The sequence below is a fragment of the Leptosomus discolor genome, chromosome 6, assembly GCF_034619465.1.
Source record: "Leptosomus discolor isolate bLepDis1 chromosome 6, bLepDis1.hap2, whole genome shotgun sequence".
Lineage (NCBI taxonomy): Eukaryota > Metazoa > Chordata > Aves > Leptosomiformes > Leptosomidae > Leptosomus > Leptosomus discolor.
This window is the reverse complement of record NC_141396.1, coordinates 49,411,772-49,427,496: the sequence shown is the minus strand read 5'-3', so window position 1 is coordinate 49,427,496 and position 15,725 is coordinate 49,411,772. Positions and strand designations below refer to the sequence as shown.

General features: G+C 47.9%; 1 protein-coding gene across 1 annotated transcript; it reads left to right on the top strand.

The window, feature by feature from the left end:
• The first annotated feature begins 4,289 nt into the window (after nucleotides 1-4,289).
• PTCHD3 (patched domain containing 3) lies at nucleotides 4,290-10,172 on the top strand. Its single transcript, XM_009953110.2, is given in 8 exon segments — nucleotides 4,290-4,330; nucleotides 6,317-6,462; nucleotides 8,634-9,149; nucleotides 9,152-9,194; nucleotides 9,196-9,370; nucleotides 9,372-9,919; nucleotides 9,921-10,024; nucleotides 10,027-10,172. Coding segments are annotated over 8 exon segments (1,719 nt in total).
• Nucleotides 10,173-15,725: the final 5,553 nt, after the last annotated feature.

Here is a 15,725-nt window from a genome sequence, read left to right as displayed (position 1 = left end):
GTATCGCTGCTACTATTGAGGTTATACTTAAGACGGCAGCCATTAGTCACGGGGTATTACTATTCAGTTTTCTATAATCAGTTGTTAAATGCCACCATCCATCAGGCTTACGGACTGGCCAGACTGGAGAATTGTAAGGAGAATGGGTGAGACTTATTGTCTGTCTCTTGTCCAGGTCACCAGCCCCTTCAGTGATGCCCCGTTTGGCTGCGGCTGGCAGCGGGTACGGAGCAACGCGGGTTACGTTGCATCGCGGCAGCGCAGGAGCTGCAGGGGCCTGATGCGAGCGACCTCCACCCCGCAGCCTCCGAAGCTCCACACGCTGCCATTGGGCAGATCCCACTGCTTGCCTGCTAATACATCAACTCCCAATATATTCCCCTTATAAGGGCTCAGAGCTACCTCCATGGCCATCGTCCGCTTTTCCCCAGGCACCCAAAACTGAGTTCGTGCTACGGGACATTTTTCTGCTGCACCCATTACCCCTACTATGTTTATAGCTTTCCTCGAGGTTTAATCCCTAGCTCTTCGGTTTGTTGCATGTTTAGAACCCTAATTTGGGCTCCTGTATCAATTAAGGAGCTTCGAGCCCACGGGATGTGTATGTAAGGCTCCCTGTCAGCGGGCCACGGCAAGCACCCACCGTGGGGGGCGGGCGGCCGAGCCCCACACCGCTGCTTCCAGGGTTCCGACCCCTTTGGCGGCTCCCGCAGGGGCGCGAAAGGTTAACGGCGCTCTCCCGCGGAGGGCGGTTGCCCGCCTCCCCCCCGGCCTCCCCTTCCCCCCTCCAGCCGCTCCGCCGTTCGCCGGGTACGGCCGGGACAGCCCCTCGGCACCACCCGGGCACCCCCAGCGCCGGTCGCCCAGGGCCGCTCCCGCCCGGCCTGCGGGTCCGGTCCGCTGTACCCCCGCAGCCCTTGAACGAGCGGCCCGAGGCGGCCGGGCCCCACCGGCGCGGCCACCGGCGCCCCGGGCCGCCCCCCCGCACACCGCCGGGACACACGCAGCCTCAGGCGCCCCCTCCGCCAGCCCCAACCGTCCCTGACCCGGACAGCGCCGGGCTCTCCCCGCTCTTTGGGGCCCACGCCCCAATAAGCCAATAAGCCACTCGGGCCGTGGGCGACCGGTCGCCTGCGGGGCCGTCGCTCACGGACACCCCGCTGCCTCCTCGTCATTCGGCAGTATCCGATGCCCTCCCGTTACTGACACCCTCCACAGGTATTCGGTTTTGGTTTCACCCGGCTTCCGCGAAAACTTGGCCGGAATTCCCGGAGCTCGGCTCCGACCAGAGCAGTGCGGCCGGTGGGTCGGGGGTTCCCGCCGCGACGTCCCGCGTGACTATCTGTTTTAATAAGAGGCCGTACCTCATTTCCCTCCAAGTCCTCCGTTTCCTCAGAGCTATTCTCCTCAGGATCTTCCCCATCGTCCTCATCCTAAACCACGGGGTCAGTGCTCGTGACTAATTTTCGGTTTTGGACATCACTGGGGGGCTTTTTTGCTTGCGCTGGCACGATCCCCATTAGCAAACATGTCCGGACTCTCCCTTTCCAGTTCTCTCTCTGACTTCTCGGAATAGTCCTATGCCCGAATTACACAGGCACCTAGGATGGCACACACAGTTTCTTTATCTACGCCGCCCCAAAAAAATTCCACAGCTTTGTCCCAGCCTTTCTACGACCAGCTGCAGGTCGGACCACTTCTCCCGTGCCATCGTATATTTGGGGGAGAAGGGGCACAGCTGTCCCCATAATAATTTCTCTATTGACATCCAGCTGACTACACCAGTAAATGTCACAGAGGCACCCACACAACAGCCAGAGCAGTCACTCAGCACACCCCTACAGACCCAAGCAAACCGGGTGCCAGGCAGAGGCACTCACAAAACAGACAGAGCAGCTACCCAAAAATGGGGATTTATCCCAACCAAAGTTAGAGAACACTTCGACAGACCACAGTAAAGCTCAAATGTCAGTTGGGAATATACCACTACACAGCCGACTTAAGAATTCCTAAGTTTTTTAAACAGACCTTGCAGGAAAACGATCCAAAATGGGCATGCACTCACCCACGAAAAGGGGGGAAATCTCTTGCTTAAGGGGACCCAGAAACTACAATCACTCACCCAAAAGGGGCGAGGGCTCCCTCAGGGCTCTATCCAGCAGTATTCACTCACCCAGGGTGGGGGGTGAGGGCGCTCAGCCCCGGGGAGTTTCCTCAGGCAGGTCCCAACCCCAGGGGAGAGTCCCCGACCGCAGACCCCTGCTCGAGGAGGACCGACTCCAGCCGCCCTCCCGCGGGGCCCCATTTATACCCGAGGGCCGTCTGACCTGTGGTCAGTTCTACTGAGTCGGCTCCAGCAGCAGAAGGCGAGGTAAACACAGTGATCAGGCTTTCAATGGCCGGAAAGCCCCTCCTGGGTGTGCTTTGTCCGCCCCCGGGAAAGACCTGATCTTTATCGGGGCTGTTGGCCCCGATCGCTGGCAGGTCAGGGCGGTACACCGGCCACAGCTTGCCTCCCTGACTTTGTGCCTCCCTGACTTTGTGCCTCCCTGACTTTGTGCTTCCCTGCAAGCATCACTAAGTGGCACGTCCACAAAAGACGTGGGACAGGCAAGTTTTCACAGAATCGCAGGACGGTTCAGGTTGGAAGGGATTTCTGGAGATCATGTAGTTCAACTCCCCTGCTCAAGCAGGGACACCTAAAGTTAAAGCTAGTCAGCAGAATTCTGGGAAAACAGGAAGGTTGAAGGGAGACTCCAAAACACATTAGTAATGGATGTAGAAAAAATTTGACTTACCCAAAAAAGGCATTCCATGGTGTAGATTCCTGCATGTAATGACCCTTTTATTTTCTATACTCTATGCTGAAACTACAACAAAGATTATTATTGTATTCTGATTAAAAACATCTTACAAAGCATGTGTCCATCTGCTATTGTCAACAGGAAGACAACACAGACTGGATCTAAATAAAGATGGCAAGAGCTACTTCAGGATTTCAGTGAACGTTTGGCACTTAAAAGACAAATTTAATTTAAAATAATAATTAAAAAAACCCAACCAAATTTGCTCATCCAGCAGTCATCTAATCTGGGAGATGAACTGACAAGATGCCTCTAATCTTCAGCTTAAAAGGTTCCTGACCTTCTGTTGTTGACAATCTGTTCACACCCAAAAGTGCTGTGGGCTGAAGGGGCAAGCAACACGTTCTAGACAAGACCATGAGATTCTAGGCAGATGCGCTAGACATTCCTATGAATTCAATAAGGTTTAACAGGCCCAGAGCACACTTCTCTCAACCAACACGAGTGGATCATTTCAATATACAGCACTGAGGACATTCATTTGGTGGATTGAGAACTGGCTGAACGGCAGAGCTCAGAGGGTTGTGATCAGTGACACAGAGTCTGGTTGAAGGCCTGTAACTAGCGGTGCTCTCCAGGGGTCGGTACTGGTTCCAGTCTTGTTCAACATACTCGTCAATGACCTGGATGAAGGGACAGAGTGCACCTGCAGCAAGTTTGCTGATGATACAAAACTGGGAGGAGTGGCTGACACACCAGAAGGCTGTGCTGCCATTCAGTGAGACCTGCACAGGCTAGAGAGCTGGGCAGAGAGGAACCTAATGAAGTTCAGCAAGGGTAAGTGTAGGGTTCTGCACCTGGGGAGGAATAACCCCGTGCACCAGTACAGGTTAGGGGTTGACCTGCTGGAAGGCAGCTCTGCGAAGAAGGACCTGGGAGTCCAAGTGGACAGCAAGTTAACCGTGAGCCAGCCATGTGCCCTTGTGGCCAAGAAGGCCAATGGCATCCTGGGGTGCATTAAGAAGATTCTGAGCCAGCAGATTCTGAGAACCAGAGGAGGTTCTCCTCTCCCTCTACTCTGCCCTGCTGAGGCCACATCTGGAGTAGTGTGTCCAGTTCTGGGCCCCACAGTTCAAGAGGGACAGGGAACTACTGGAGAGAGTCCAGCGGAGGGCTGTGAAGATGATGAGGGGACTGGAGCGTCTCTCTTTTGAGGAAAGGCTGAGAGACCTGGGGGTCTGTAGCCTGGAGAAGAGAAGACTGAGACAGGACCTTATCAACATTTATAAATATCTAAAGGGTGGGAGTCAAGAGGATGAGGACAGGCTCTTTTCAGGGGTGCTCAGCAACAGGACAAGGGCCAACAGGCACCAACTGGAGCACAGGAAGTTCCACCTGAACATGAGGAAAAACATCTTTACTCTGAGGGTGGCAGAGCACTGGAACAGGTTGCCCAGAGAGGTTGTGGAGTCTCCTCCTCTGGAGATGTTCGAAATCCACCTGGACGCAATCCTGTGTGACCTGCTGTAGGTGAACCTGCTTTGGCAGGGGAGTTGGGCTAGGCGATCTCCAGAGGTCCCTTCCAACCCCTACCATTCTGTAATTTTGTGATTTAGCTTTGTTCTGATTGACACTGGAGATGGTGACACCTATTTGCAGCCAGAGCTAATAAATTGTTCATCACAATGAGGTTCCAACTCATCTGTCCTACAATGCTCATCTAGGCACCAGGGAACCACTAGGAAAGTTTTCTACCTTCTGCCCTGAATTATTTTGCTATTTGAGTCAGTAACTGTTTCAGAGAAACCCTTAGTCTTGATTGGTAACCAGGATCAATTATTTCCACCTCCCAAATTAACACCCTAGCCTCTAGGCTGCAGAGCCAAACCCCCTTGTGCTCGCCCTCTTGGTGTCCTCTTCATTCTCCTTATGCAGCCACCCAGATAATGGGACTCATACCCATGCTCTACCCTTCCTGGATAGGGGCTGTAATCCCTGATAAGCTGCTATTGAAGAAGCTGGCACCTCTTCACCTGGTTGCTGTTCACTTCTTTTTAACTCCAGGCACACAGAAGTACCCATCCGCAGCCTGAAGTTAGGTATGCAAAACATAAGTTGATCAGTGCCACCCAGAGTTGTCATTTCCCCTTGTTTGCTGGTAGGTAGGACTTCATGCTCCTTAATCTCTGCACTTGGGGGCCAGAACACGATCTAGCCAGCCTGGCAGCAGCAGAATTCTGCACAAGCACTTCTGTTGAATAAAACTTACCAGCCTAACTTGGCATACCCAGTGGAGCCATTCACTGAAGCAATGCATAGAAATTAAGCAGAAAAGTCATCATTTTGAGGGAGGGAAGAAATAGGTGGCGCTATTGCTAAGGTTATTCTGCTACTTTCTTGCTTCCTTTGTGGCCTCTATCCTCATCCTGCCCACAAGATACTAGTTCTTTGTAAAGATCAGGTAAAAAGGGGAAAGAAGCAGAGGAGGGAGAAGGAATTGTACTGTGTTAAGATCCATTTACACCTTTTTTTCTGCCACCTGCTCAGTTAAGGTACAGATGAATGAGCACTAGCTCCATAGATTACTGCAAGTCTGGGTACGGCTTTAGGTATTCTGCTTGATGGTAGAGTCTGAGCTGTACAAGCTGTCCAGAAAGAACTTAGCTTGCCCTTTCTTTGTGCTGGTGGAAGGTGAACCATTGCACATTTGACAATCGCACAGCAGTGTTTGTGTGCTGCGCTTGAGAAAGAAAGTTCTGCTTGGAGGCCTTTTGGTTTAGCGTTTGCATCAAGTATCCTGTCCATTAGGCTATATGATTTCTGGATGTCAGCTGTCTCACCTGCAGTCGTTTGTGAGAGCAGACAGAGCGAGGGTGGTTCCACCAACCACGCTTCTTGCCTTGGAAGCAAGAGGTTCCCTTAAAGTTCAGAAATGGTCTGCAGCCTGGGAAATATTACTAATCAGCCAAGAGGCAACTCTTTACCCCCTCAGTGTGGTGCAAAATCTCCCTCTGGGAGTGTTTCCTGGGGAATCCTTGAGCCAGCCCTCAGGGGGTCTTGGCAAATGGCTGGTAACCAATCTGCCTGCTGAGAAAGCTTCTCTACACAGCACCTACTGCCTGGGAGATGCTTCCATACTATGCTGATATGCTACACCAAGAACCCATGTGAAAGAGGTTCTAAAAATTCATCATTTTTTGTGTCACCCTAAATCTCTCCTCTCACTGGTAGAGCCTATGTATCTTCACCTTGTCATCTTTCTTGATGCAAAGATCAGTACATATCTTTACTCTTGTGCATGTAACTGTCCAGCGCTAATAATGTGTTTAGCACCTCCCATATAAACTAATCTTGTCCAGTGCTGACACCTGGGAGCTCTCCTAGCAAACAGCAGCTTTCATCAAGAGTTCTCTTCACAGACAGGGTATTGTTCAGATCTGTGCACTTGTCATGCCAAATGCCTTGGTGAAATATTTGACATGTAACTAAAAGAGCCCTCAAAATACTTTCAGACTGAGCTGTATAAGAAATAATGCCTGGCTTGGATGCTGTGGGGTGTTTTCTGCCGGTCTAGCTGTGTTAAGCAGCTTTGGATTGACGCTCTTCTGCAGAGTGCCGTTTGTGGTCATGGTAGCAAAAGCACCATTTTTTATTCCAGGTAAGTAGAAAAAGAGAGCGGGACTCAGATAGGAAGACTAAAGCGGAATTAAAACAGCCTGCAGGGAGGGGAGGAGATGCTTGGAGGTGCAGCCTCCTCTGAGCTCCTCCAGGCGGGTTAGGCACTCAGCTCAGCACCCACACTGGGACTGGAGCTGGGCTCTGGCGGAAGGGCAGCTTTTCCCAAAAAACGATGCCTGCTCTAGTTCCACTGCTACGGCATGAAATCTATAAGTGAGAGGGTGGTATGCCAGCGCTTCTGACACTATTCTGGCATCCCTGGTAATTTGGCCATGACGATTAATCATTTATTTAACTAGTGATGACACTTGAGGTGTGCTCAACTGGGTTCTGTCGCCACATTCCCCTGTATCATCCCCTGCAGTTTTCTGTAGGCATACTGTATATATTTGCGTATCTCATGAGCTCTGGATAAGTTAGTGTACCCCAAAACAGCTTGTCGTTAGTACTGTTCTGTGGGACTGCTGAATTTGTCAGCAATTTAAGCAGGTGCAGAGGTCTTCCCCAAACCATCCACCTCTTGACGACCTCTTTTTGTGACACAGTGAGAGCTACCTACTTCTCTGCTGTTAGTCAGCCTCAGAGTAGCTCAACAGCAGCACCATGGAACGTGTGTCTGGAGTGCAGGTCGTGCTACACTAGCACTGACTTAATCCAGTACCTGTATTGTGAGGTGAATACGGGAAGTAAGTTACCAAAAGTTTTTGTATCCCATTTTCAGAGCGTAGTCTTTGGTCAGATAAAATTGACCCTGAATATAGCTTAAGCAATAAGCAGGATTGTCTATAATTCATGTGATGTTCTCTTGGTCTTGGTCTCATGCTGAGGAAAGTACATGGAACTCCTGGGTAGGTAGAGGCTCTGTGTCATGCTAGATATCTAATGCAAGTGCTCCTTAGGGCACGCATCGTTTCTTTGTTTCCTGCATAGTTCAAACGCATTTGGTATTAGCTTTTGTTTGCTTATCAATTTCAGAGGCTCTAAATTTCAGAAAGACCCTTTTGTATAACTGAGAAAGGGCTTAAGCCAGTCCCCAGATCTTTACAAGTAATATGCAGACTTTTATCTTCCTTGCATTAAAGCAAACAAATTATCAGTACATCAGATGAATTTGTTTGAAGCCTGCCTGGTTTCCAGAAGCAGCCTGGCTTGCTGCCATCCAGGAGTACCTTCTGACATGCTGCATAATTCACCTTTGCATGTCTACTGGCAACTGTCTGCTCTGGCAGCAGATAAGTGATTATATGCTTAGCTATAGCATCTGCGCTTGCCTCTCTGTTCACACGGTCTTGCTTCACCTTTTTGTGTGATTAATTTTCAGGGAATAGAAGAGCCCTTCACAGAGTAACATTGGTAAAATACTGAAAGGTCTGTGATTAAAATCTCAAGAGTTAGCAGAGCTGAGAGAAAGCACATCGGCTTTTTGAACTTCAGCTCGCTTATTCTTCTGTCTTAGTAAAAAATCTAGCCCAGGACCCAGCCTTCCTGGTAGGCTTTCATGGGATTCTGGTGGATAATATATGTGAGTGCATCAATATTAATGTGAAGATAAATTAATAATAAATCATGAATAAATGCTCAAAAACCAACTGTAGAGAAGATAAGTGGAGAGCAAAGCGCATAAAAAGGCAAACCACTGGAAAACTGAGGTCACTGTTCTCCCATGTGATAACAGCTGTTCTCTCTGTCTGCTGAAGGCAGAGCAAGAAATTATTGGTCTAATTTGCTGCAGTGATGAAGAAGAGAGTCCAGAGATAACAGGGGATGCTTCCAGTGACAAAGGTGGTTGAGCATCAGAATAAGCGATGTATTTAAGTCTGTGTAATCTACATCACTGGACACCTGGACAGCAGATACAAGACTCTTGTCAGAGTCGGACTAGGTGTGCTCAGTCCTTCAGAAGAGCAGGGTGAAGGATTAGCAACCCATCAGGGCATCAGGAACTTCTGAAAGGTAATAAATTCAACTGCACAGAAAGGATCTGTTTTCCTGTACCTGTTTTAACTTGCATCAGCACTAAAGCAATGTAAATAGCCTAACTTTCTTTTTCAAATTTTTAGGCAGACTTAAGTATGATTGATTTTTTATTTTGCTGGGTGTTAGTGGAAGCTGTCGTTTGCAATGCAGTGTTAACTTGTCCTCCTCTTGCAGGAGTTGGTGTTGATGACATGTTCATCACGATTGCTTCCTGGGAGCAAAGCTCAAGCAAAAAAAAAGAGATTTCCGATGTTAAATCTCTGCTGTCTGAGACTTGCGCAGAAGCAGCACTTTCTGGGAACATCACCACTCTCACAGATGTTTTGGCCTTCTTCATTGGCACCTGGACTGCTTTTCCATCCACAAGACCATTTTGCCTTTATACAGGCACTGATTTTATCTTCTGCTCTGTATTAAATCATAAAAGGGAGCAAGGAAACCAACACTGACTAACTTGTATGCCTGTGAGAGTAGACAAAGATGAGGCTGCTAAGTCCTGCCTCTACAGTGCTTGCTGTATAGGCAACTGTTCTAGGCAGTCATCTCAGCTGGAAACCAAACAGCCAGGAAGCAAACATCCAACGAGCATTTTCTTTAAAAAGTATTATGGTCCTTTTTTTACAAATAAATCGATCAAGCTACTTGTGGTGTTGCTGTTCGGAGCGTATTTGGGTGGCAGTATTTATGGATGTATCAGATCAGGGAAGGCATCGATCTTCAAAGTCTGGCAAGTGATAACTTATGTTATTCCATACTACGATGACGATGACAAATACTTCTCAGCATATGGCCCCAGGGTCGCAGTTGTCATTACTGAAAGTGTAGATTACTGCAATGAAACTGTTCATCTTGGCATTGGGAGCTGCACACAGAATTTAGAGGGCATTTCCTATGTAGACAAGAACCTCTCAAGAGTCATGGCTGAGGGTATACAAAAAACTTGCAAGCAGTGGTTTGATAAAGATAAGCAATAAGGCTCTTTTCATTGATAACTTACCTACACTGTTCCGAATTGTTCCCAGTTTTGAGTGGAACATTAGCAAGACTCAGGATAAAATAGAAGCTTCATGTTTCTTCATCCAGATGGTGAACGTGACTTCAGCCATTGACAAGAAGAATCTTCTCAATCAGTTAAGGGAGACAGCCAAGCAGCGCAGCATTCCATTAGCGGTGTACCACCCCGCGTTCACCTGCTACGACCAGTACCCAGTAACAGCGCAGAACACTGTTCAGAACATTGGTGTTGCTGCCAGAGCAATGCTCGTCGTCTCCCTTTGGCTTATGCCCAACCTGTTGCATTCCTTGTGGGTGACTTTTGCTATAGCTCCTGTTATAGTTGGCATTGCTGGTTTCATGGCATTTTGGATCAATCTAGATTCCATATCCATGACCAACCTGGCCGTTTGTATAGGGTTTTCAGTAGATTTTTCTGCTCATATTTCCCATGCCTTTGTTACGAGCAGAGTCACCAGCCAATAAAAGGGCAATCGAAGCTCTGTCCCTGATGCATTACACAGTATTATGAGGTGCAGTGTCTACTATATTAGGAATAGTTGTCCCAGCTGCAGCAAAGCCTACGTATTTAGGACATTTCTCAAGATCATGTACCTTGTTATTTTGCTCAGGGCTCTTCACGATCTTATTTTTATTCCAGTGGTTTTAACCTTTTTTTGGAAACTTCAGCAAATCACCCCACAGTACAAAATCCAATGACAGATCACTCCACAATACCGAATCTAAGCAGCTAGAGCTTAGGTTTGGAAACTACAAGGACTGTCAGTGACTAAGTTAAATGCAATACATATTTATTATATGTAGATTCAAATGCAGTGACTTTCAGGGAATATAAGAAAGGAAGAAAATGAAGGACAGAAAAATAAATGCAACAGGGAAGGGAAGGCTTCACAAAAGCCAGGCAAGAAAAAGAACAGAAGAAATGAAAACACACAGAACGGATTTGCATTTTCTTGTTGTTTGTGCGTGCTTGATTAACACCTTAATATTGGGTGGTTTTTTTTTTTGGTGACTTCTTTACTGGGTATATTGAAGTTGTTATAAATGCTGACCACTGCATCAGCTTAATGGACTACGTTACAGGTTTGTCAGCCAACGTACACAGGAGGGAAGAATAACCCACTGGTTTGCATTTCCTGCCTGTTTACCTTGAAGCTGCAACTCAGCCTAACACTGAGCCTGAAGACAATTTTCTCCCAAGAGGCTCAAACCTGGAGGTTTTACAGCAAGATCACAAGAGGTCAGAACGGCCTCATGCTGCACTGCCCCATAAGCCTTCAGGAGGCAAAGGCTGCTTAGGCTCTTAATGCAGCACAAGAAGGGAAGATAAACTGACTCACATTTTCTATTCAAATCCCTCTTTTCTTGGTGTCCCATTTTCTTGCATCATGCAGCTGTAAGAAAACTGTGTGTAGCTTCTGGTGGCTGCACCTAGGGAAGGGATATGCTGTAGGCGATTGAACTCATGTGGACCTCCTGTGTAACCACCATGGAAGATGCTGTGCTGTGACACGACAGGGCAAGGAGCCACTAGAGAGAATCAGGCCCTGATTGAGGACAAAGTGAAAAAGCAACTCAGGTTTAAGCCAGTCAGTCCTAAAACCATAAACCCATAAATTCTATTGTGTTCATCAGTGACCACACATTCTGTGATGTGTTGATAGAGTAGAGGAGCTTTCACTGAATGTGAGCTAAAAATGTAGGAAGTGTTCTTTTAACCTGTTGGGATGAGACACCAGATGAAAAGTCAATTCATTATTTGTTGCCAATTTAATGAGCTACCTGTTGGAAATCAAATCAATGATGGTAACTGATGTTTGTAATTTTGGAAAAAATTGGTCTAGGAGTTACTACTATTCAGTCCAAATCTGCAGCTGTGGAGTGTTTTTTCCCAGAGATAGAGCAAGTGCGACAACACCAGGGTCTGCCTCTGTTCCACAAACAGCTGGCAGAAGCCTTGAAAACACCAGCCCTTGTTCTCGTGTGGGACTTCAACTTACCAGACATCTGCTGGAAATACAACACAGCAGAGAAGAAGCAATCCAGGAGTTCCTGGAGTGTGTGTAGGATAACATTACGACACAGCTGGTAAGCGAGCCCACCGGGGGAGATGCCTCGCAGGACCTCCTGTGTACTAACAGAGAGGCACTGGTGGGTGATGTAGTGGTCACAGGCCGTCTTGGGCTTAGTGACCATGAAATGACAGTTTTCAATTTTTGGCAAAGTAAGGAGGAGGTGCAGCAAAACCACTACCATGGACTTCCGAAGGGCAGACTTCGACCTGTTTAGGACACTGGTTGAGAAAGTCCCTTGGAAGCCAGTACTAAAAGCCAAAGGGGTCCAGGAAGCTGGACATTTTCAAGAAGGAAGTCTTAAAAGCACAGGAGCAGGCTGTCCCCATGTGCCGTAAGATGAACTGGCGGGGTAAACAACCAGCCTGGCTCAACAGGGAGCTTTTGCTGGGACTTAGGAGAACGAGTCTACCACCTTTGGAAGAAGGGGCAGGCTACTCAAGAGGAGTATGGAATTTAATCAGGTCATGTAGAATGAACATTAGGAAGGCAAAAGCCCAGTTAGAACTCAGTCTGGCCACTGCTGCTAGAAATAATAAGAAGTGTTTTCACAGATACTTTAACAATTAAAAAAGAGCCAGAGAGAATCTCCATCCTTTATTGGATATGAGGGGGAACATTGTCACCAAGGATGAGGAAAAGGTTGAGGTACTTAATGGCTTCTTTGCCTCAGTCTTTAATAGTCAGACCAGTTACCCTCAAGGTAATCAGCCCCCTGAACTGGAGGTCAGGGATGGAGACCAGAAGAATTCCCTCATAATCCAGGAAGTAGTAGTTAATGACCTGCCAGGCCAATTGGACAGTCACAAGTCTACAGGACTGGATGAAATCCACCTGAGAGTGCTGAGGGAGCTGGTGGAAGAACTTGCCAAGTCACTCTCCATCATTTATCAGCAATCCTGGTTAACGGGAGAGGTCTCGGAAGTCTGGAGGCTTACCAATGTGACATCCGTCTACAAGAAGGGCCGCAAGGAGGATCTGGGGAACTACAGGCCTGTCAGCCTGACTTCAGTACCAGGCAAGATTATGGAGCGGTTCATCTTGGGTGTGCTCACACGGCAAGCGCAGGACACCCAGGGAATCAGGCCCAGCCAGCAAGGGTTCATGAAAGGCAGGTCCTGTTTGACCAACCTGATCTCCTTCTATGACCAGGTGACCTGCCTAGTGGATGAGGGAAAAGCTGTGGATGTTGTCTGCCTGGACTTCAGCAAGGCATTTGACACAGTCTCTCACAGCACCCTACTGGACAAGCTGGCGGCTCATGGCCTAGACAGGTGCATTCTTCACTGGGTTAGAAACTGGCTGGATGTCCAAGCCCAGAGAGTTGTGGTAAATGGAGTTAAATCCAGTTGGCGAGCGATCACAAGTGGTGTTCCCCAGGGCCCAGTTTTGGGGCCGGTCTTGTTTCCTATCTTTATCAATGACCTGGGTGAGGGTATCGAGCGCACCCTCAGTAAGTTTGCAGATGACACAAAATTAAGCGTGAGTGTTGATCTGCTGCAGGGTAGGAAGGCTCTGCTGAGGGATCTGGACAGGCTGGATTGATGGGCCAAGGCCAATTGTGTGAAGTTCAACAAGGCCAAGTGCTGGGTCCTGCACTTGAGTCCCAACAACCCCATGCAGCGCTACAGGCTTGGGGATGAGTGGCTGGAAAGCTGCCTGGTGGAAAAGGACCTGGGGGTGCTGGTTAACAGCCAGCTGAACATGAGCCAGCAGTGTGCCCAGGTGGCCAAGAAGGCCAACAGCATCCTGGCCTGTATCAGAAATAGTGTGGCCAGCAGGAGCAGGGAGGATTGTGCCCCTGTACTTAGCACTGGTGAGCGAGGCTGCACCTTGAGTACTGTGTGCAGTTTTGGGTGCCACAGTACAGGAAAGACATTGAGGTCCTGGAGCGTGTCCAAAGAAGGGCAACGAAGCTGGTGAAGGGTCTGGAGCACAAGTCTGATGAGGAGTGGCTGAGGGAACTGGGGTTGTCTAGCCTGGAGACAAGGAGGCTGAGGGGAGACTTTATCACGCTCTACAACTGCCTGAAAGGAGGTTGTAGTGACGCCGGTGTTGGTCTCTTCTCCCAAGTAACTAATGACAGGACAAGAGGCAATGGCCTCAAGCTGCGCCAGGGCAGATTTAGATTGGATATTAGGAAAAATTTCTTTACTGAAAGAGCAGTTAGACATTGGAACAGGCTGCCCAGGGAAGTAGTAGAGTCACTATCCCTGGAGGTGTTCAAAAGACGCATAGATATGGTGCTTAGGGACGTGGTTTTGTGGTGGGCTTGGTAGTGTCAGGATAATGGTTGGACCTGATGATCTTAGAGGTCTTTTCCAACCAAAACGCTTCTATGATTCTATGTTCCGTGTGGATTTCTGACCAGTTGCATGAGACCCAGCAGCCAGGGCAGAATCCTTCTGTTTCCTTCATCATGTCTCTGTTTATGGGGACAATGGACTGGAAGTCAAGTCACTCAGAAATTAATGATTAACTTCCAGGACAAAGTGAAAGCGTTATTTCATCAGCTGAACATTCTACTATTCATATAGTAGAATATGAATATACTAATATACTAATATTCAATAATGGTTAAATGTTTGTAAAAAAAGTTACAAGTCTTCTAACACTGCGGAGCTGAAGAGCCAGTGTTGTTCACAGAAGGAGAAGCAGTTCTTGAAACAGTAGTCAAAGACTGAAAACTAGTAACAGTCTTAGAAGAAATATGTTCCTGAGGTGGAAGTCAAAACCCAGTGCTGCTACAGCCCATACGGTACATCACAATCTCACTACTGCAGCCAGCAGCATCACATTTCCAGGACAGGGCACTAACCACATAGCTAGATTTAAGAAAAATAAAACCGAAACACCCAAACCCATGCACCAGATTCCCCCCTTCTCCCATTCATGTTTCAAGGTCCATATTAGTGCTTTTATTATGGCAACTGATACAGCCATTTCTGCACCAATGAAGCTCCCAAAGGGGCATGTGACGCACTTGCCTTGGCCAACACCAGAGGAAGGCATCTTAATAAACACTAGAGAGAAGGAACAGGAGTCCCACTCTTGGAAAAAGAACAGGAAGCGACTTCTGAGGGAAGCAGAGCAAGTGCCCACTTCACACACGTAGTCTCACCTCTTGCCCTGTCCTTGGGCCATGTTTCAGAAGCAAAGATAGCTCTACTTGCTTCTAGGAAAGGTTTCCGAGCAGATGAATAGAGCAGACAGCTGCCAATGGCCTGACTGCTCTATTTTCACAGCCAGTTTAAGGGATCAAGATTTAGAAAACTGCTGTGCCATTTGAGCTGACTCAGGTCATCACGCCGTAGGAAGCAGCCACAAAAAGCAGGTCATGTCTTTCACTGGAAGTTTGCATTTTCTTTGTATGAGGCCAGAATTCTGCCATCAAGCTTAAGTCAGCCTCGGAAATGCAGAAAATTCAGAATCGTGTCCAAGTCTGAAGCTCTTATTTTATGTGCCACCGTGCTTGTGGCCAGTTTAGGGCTATTTAAGAATCCAACATCCATCAAAGCACCCAGCTCTGCCCCGTTATCAACAACACGAGGGTCTGTACTTAAAGGGAACTGAGGTTATTCTCACCATCTGACTGATGGCTGGAAGCCGCCGTTGTGCTCTCCTACCCCTGTCCAGTGATTCTGGGAGGAGGAATTTCCACTCCTACATGCACCCGAAAACACCAAACCCAGAGCCTAAATAGCCAAGTTTCTTTGAGGCCCCCCAGACAGCACATGCACACAGCCAGCTAGGGATGACAGCAGACTCTCCAGTAACACCTCGGCTGTTAAGCGGGCCAGAAAGCAAAGATACCTTTCACAGCTGATGGTTAATCTCTAACAATCTTCCCTCAGGACCCAATGAGATGCCACCTTTTTTTTGTTTGTTGGGGTTTGGGGGTTTTTTGAGACTGTGCTCACTTCTTTGCATATAGCAAGCAGCTTTTGAATGAGAAAAACAAGTCAGACCTCAAGGACTTACCCCCCAAACAAGATCATTCAATACAGACGATTTTAGTGCCTTCAAAAGTGAAACGTGTTTTTTTTTGTTTCTAAATGCAGATTCACATTATTTGGCTGGAAAAGTTCCCATTCAAGTCCCGCTACTGAAGCAGCAACTGAAAAACGGTCTGAATTTCTAGGGAGAACATTCTCTAGAAATCTAATTAGAGAGTGTGCAA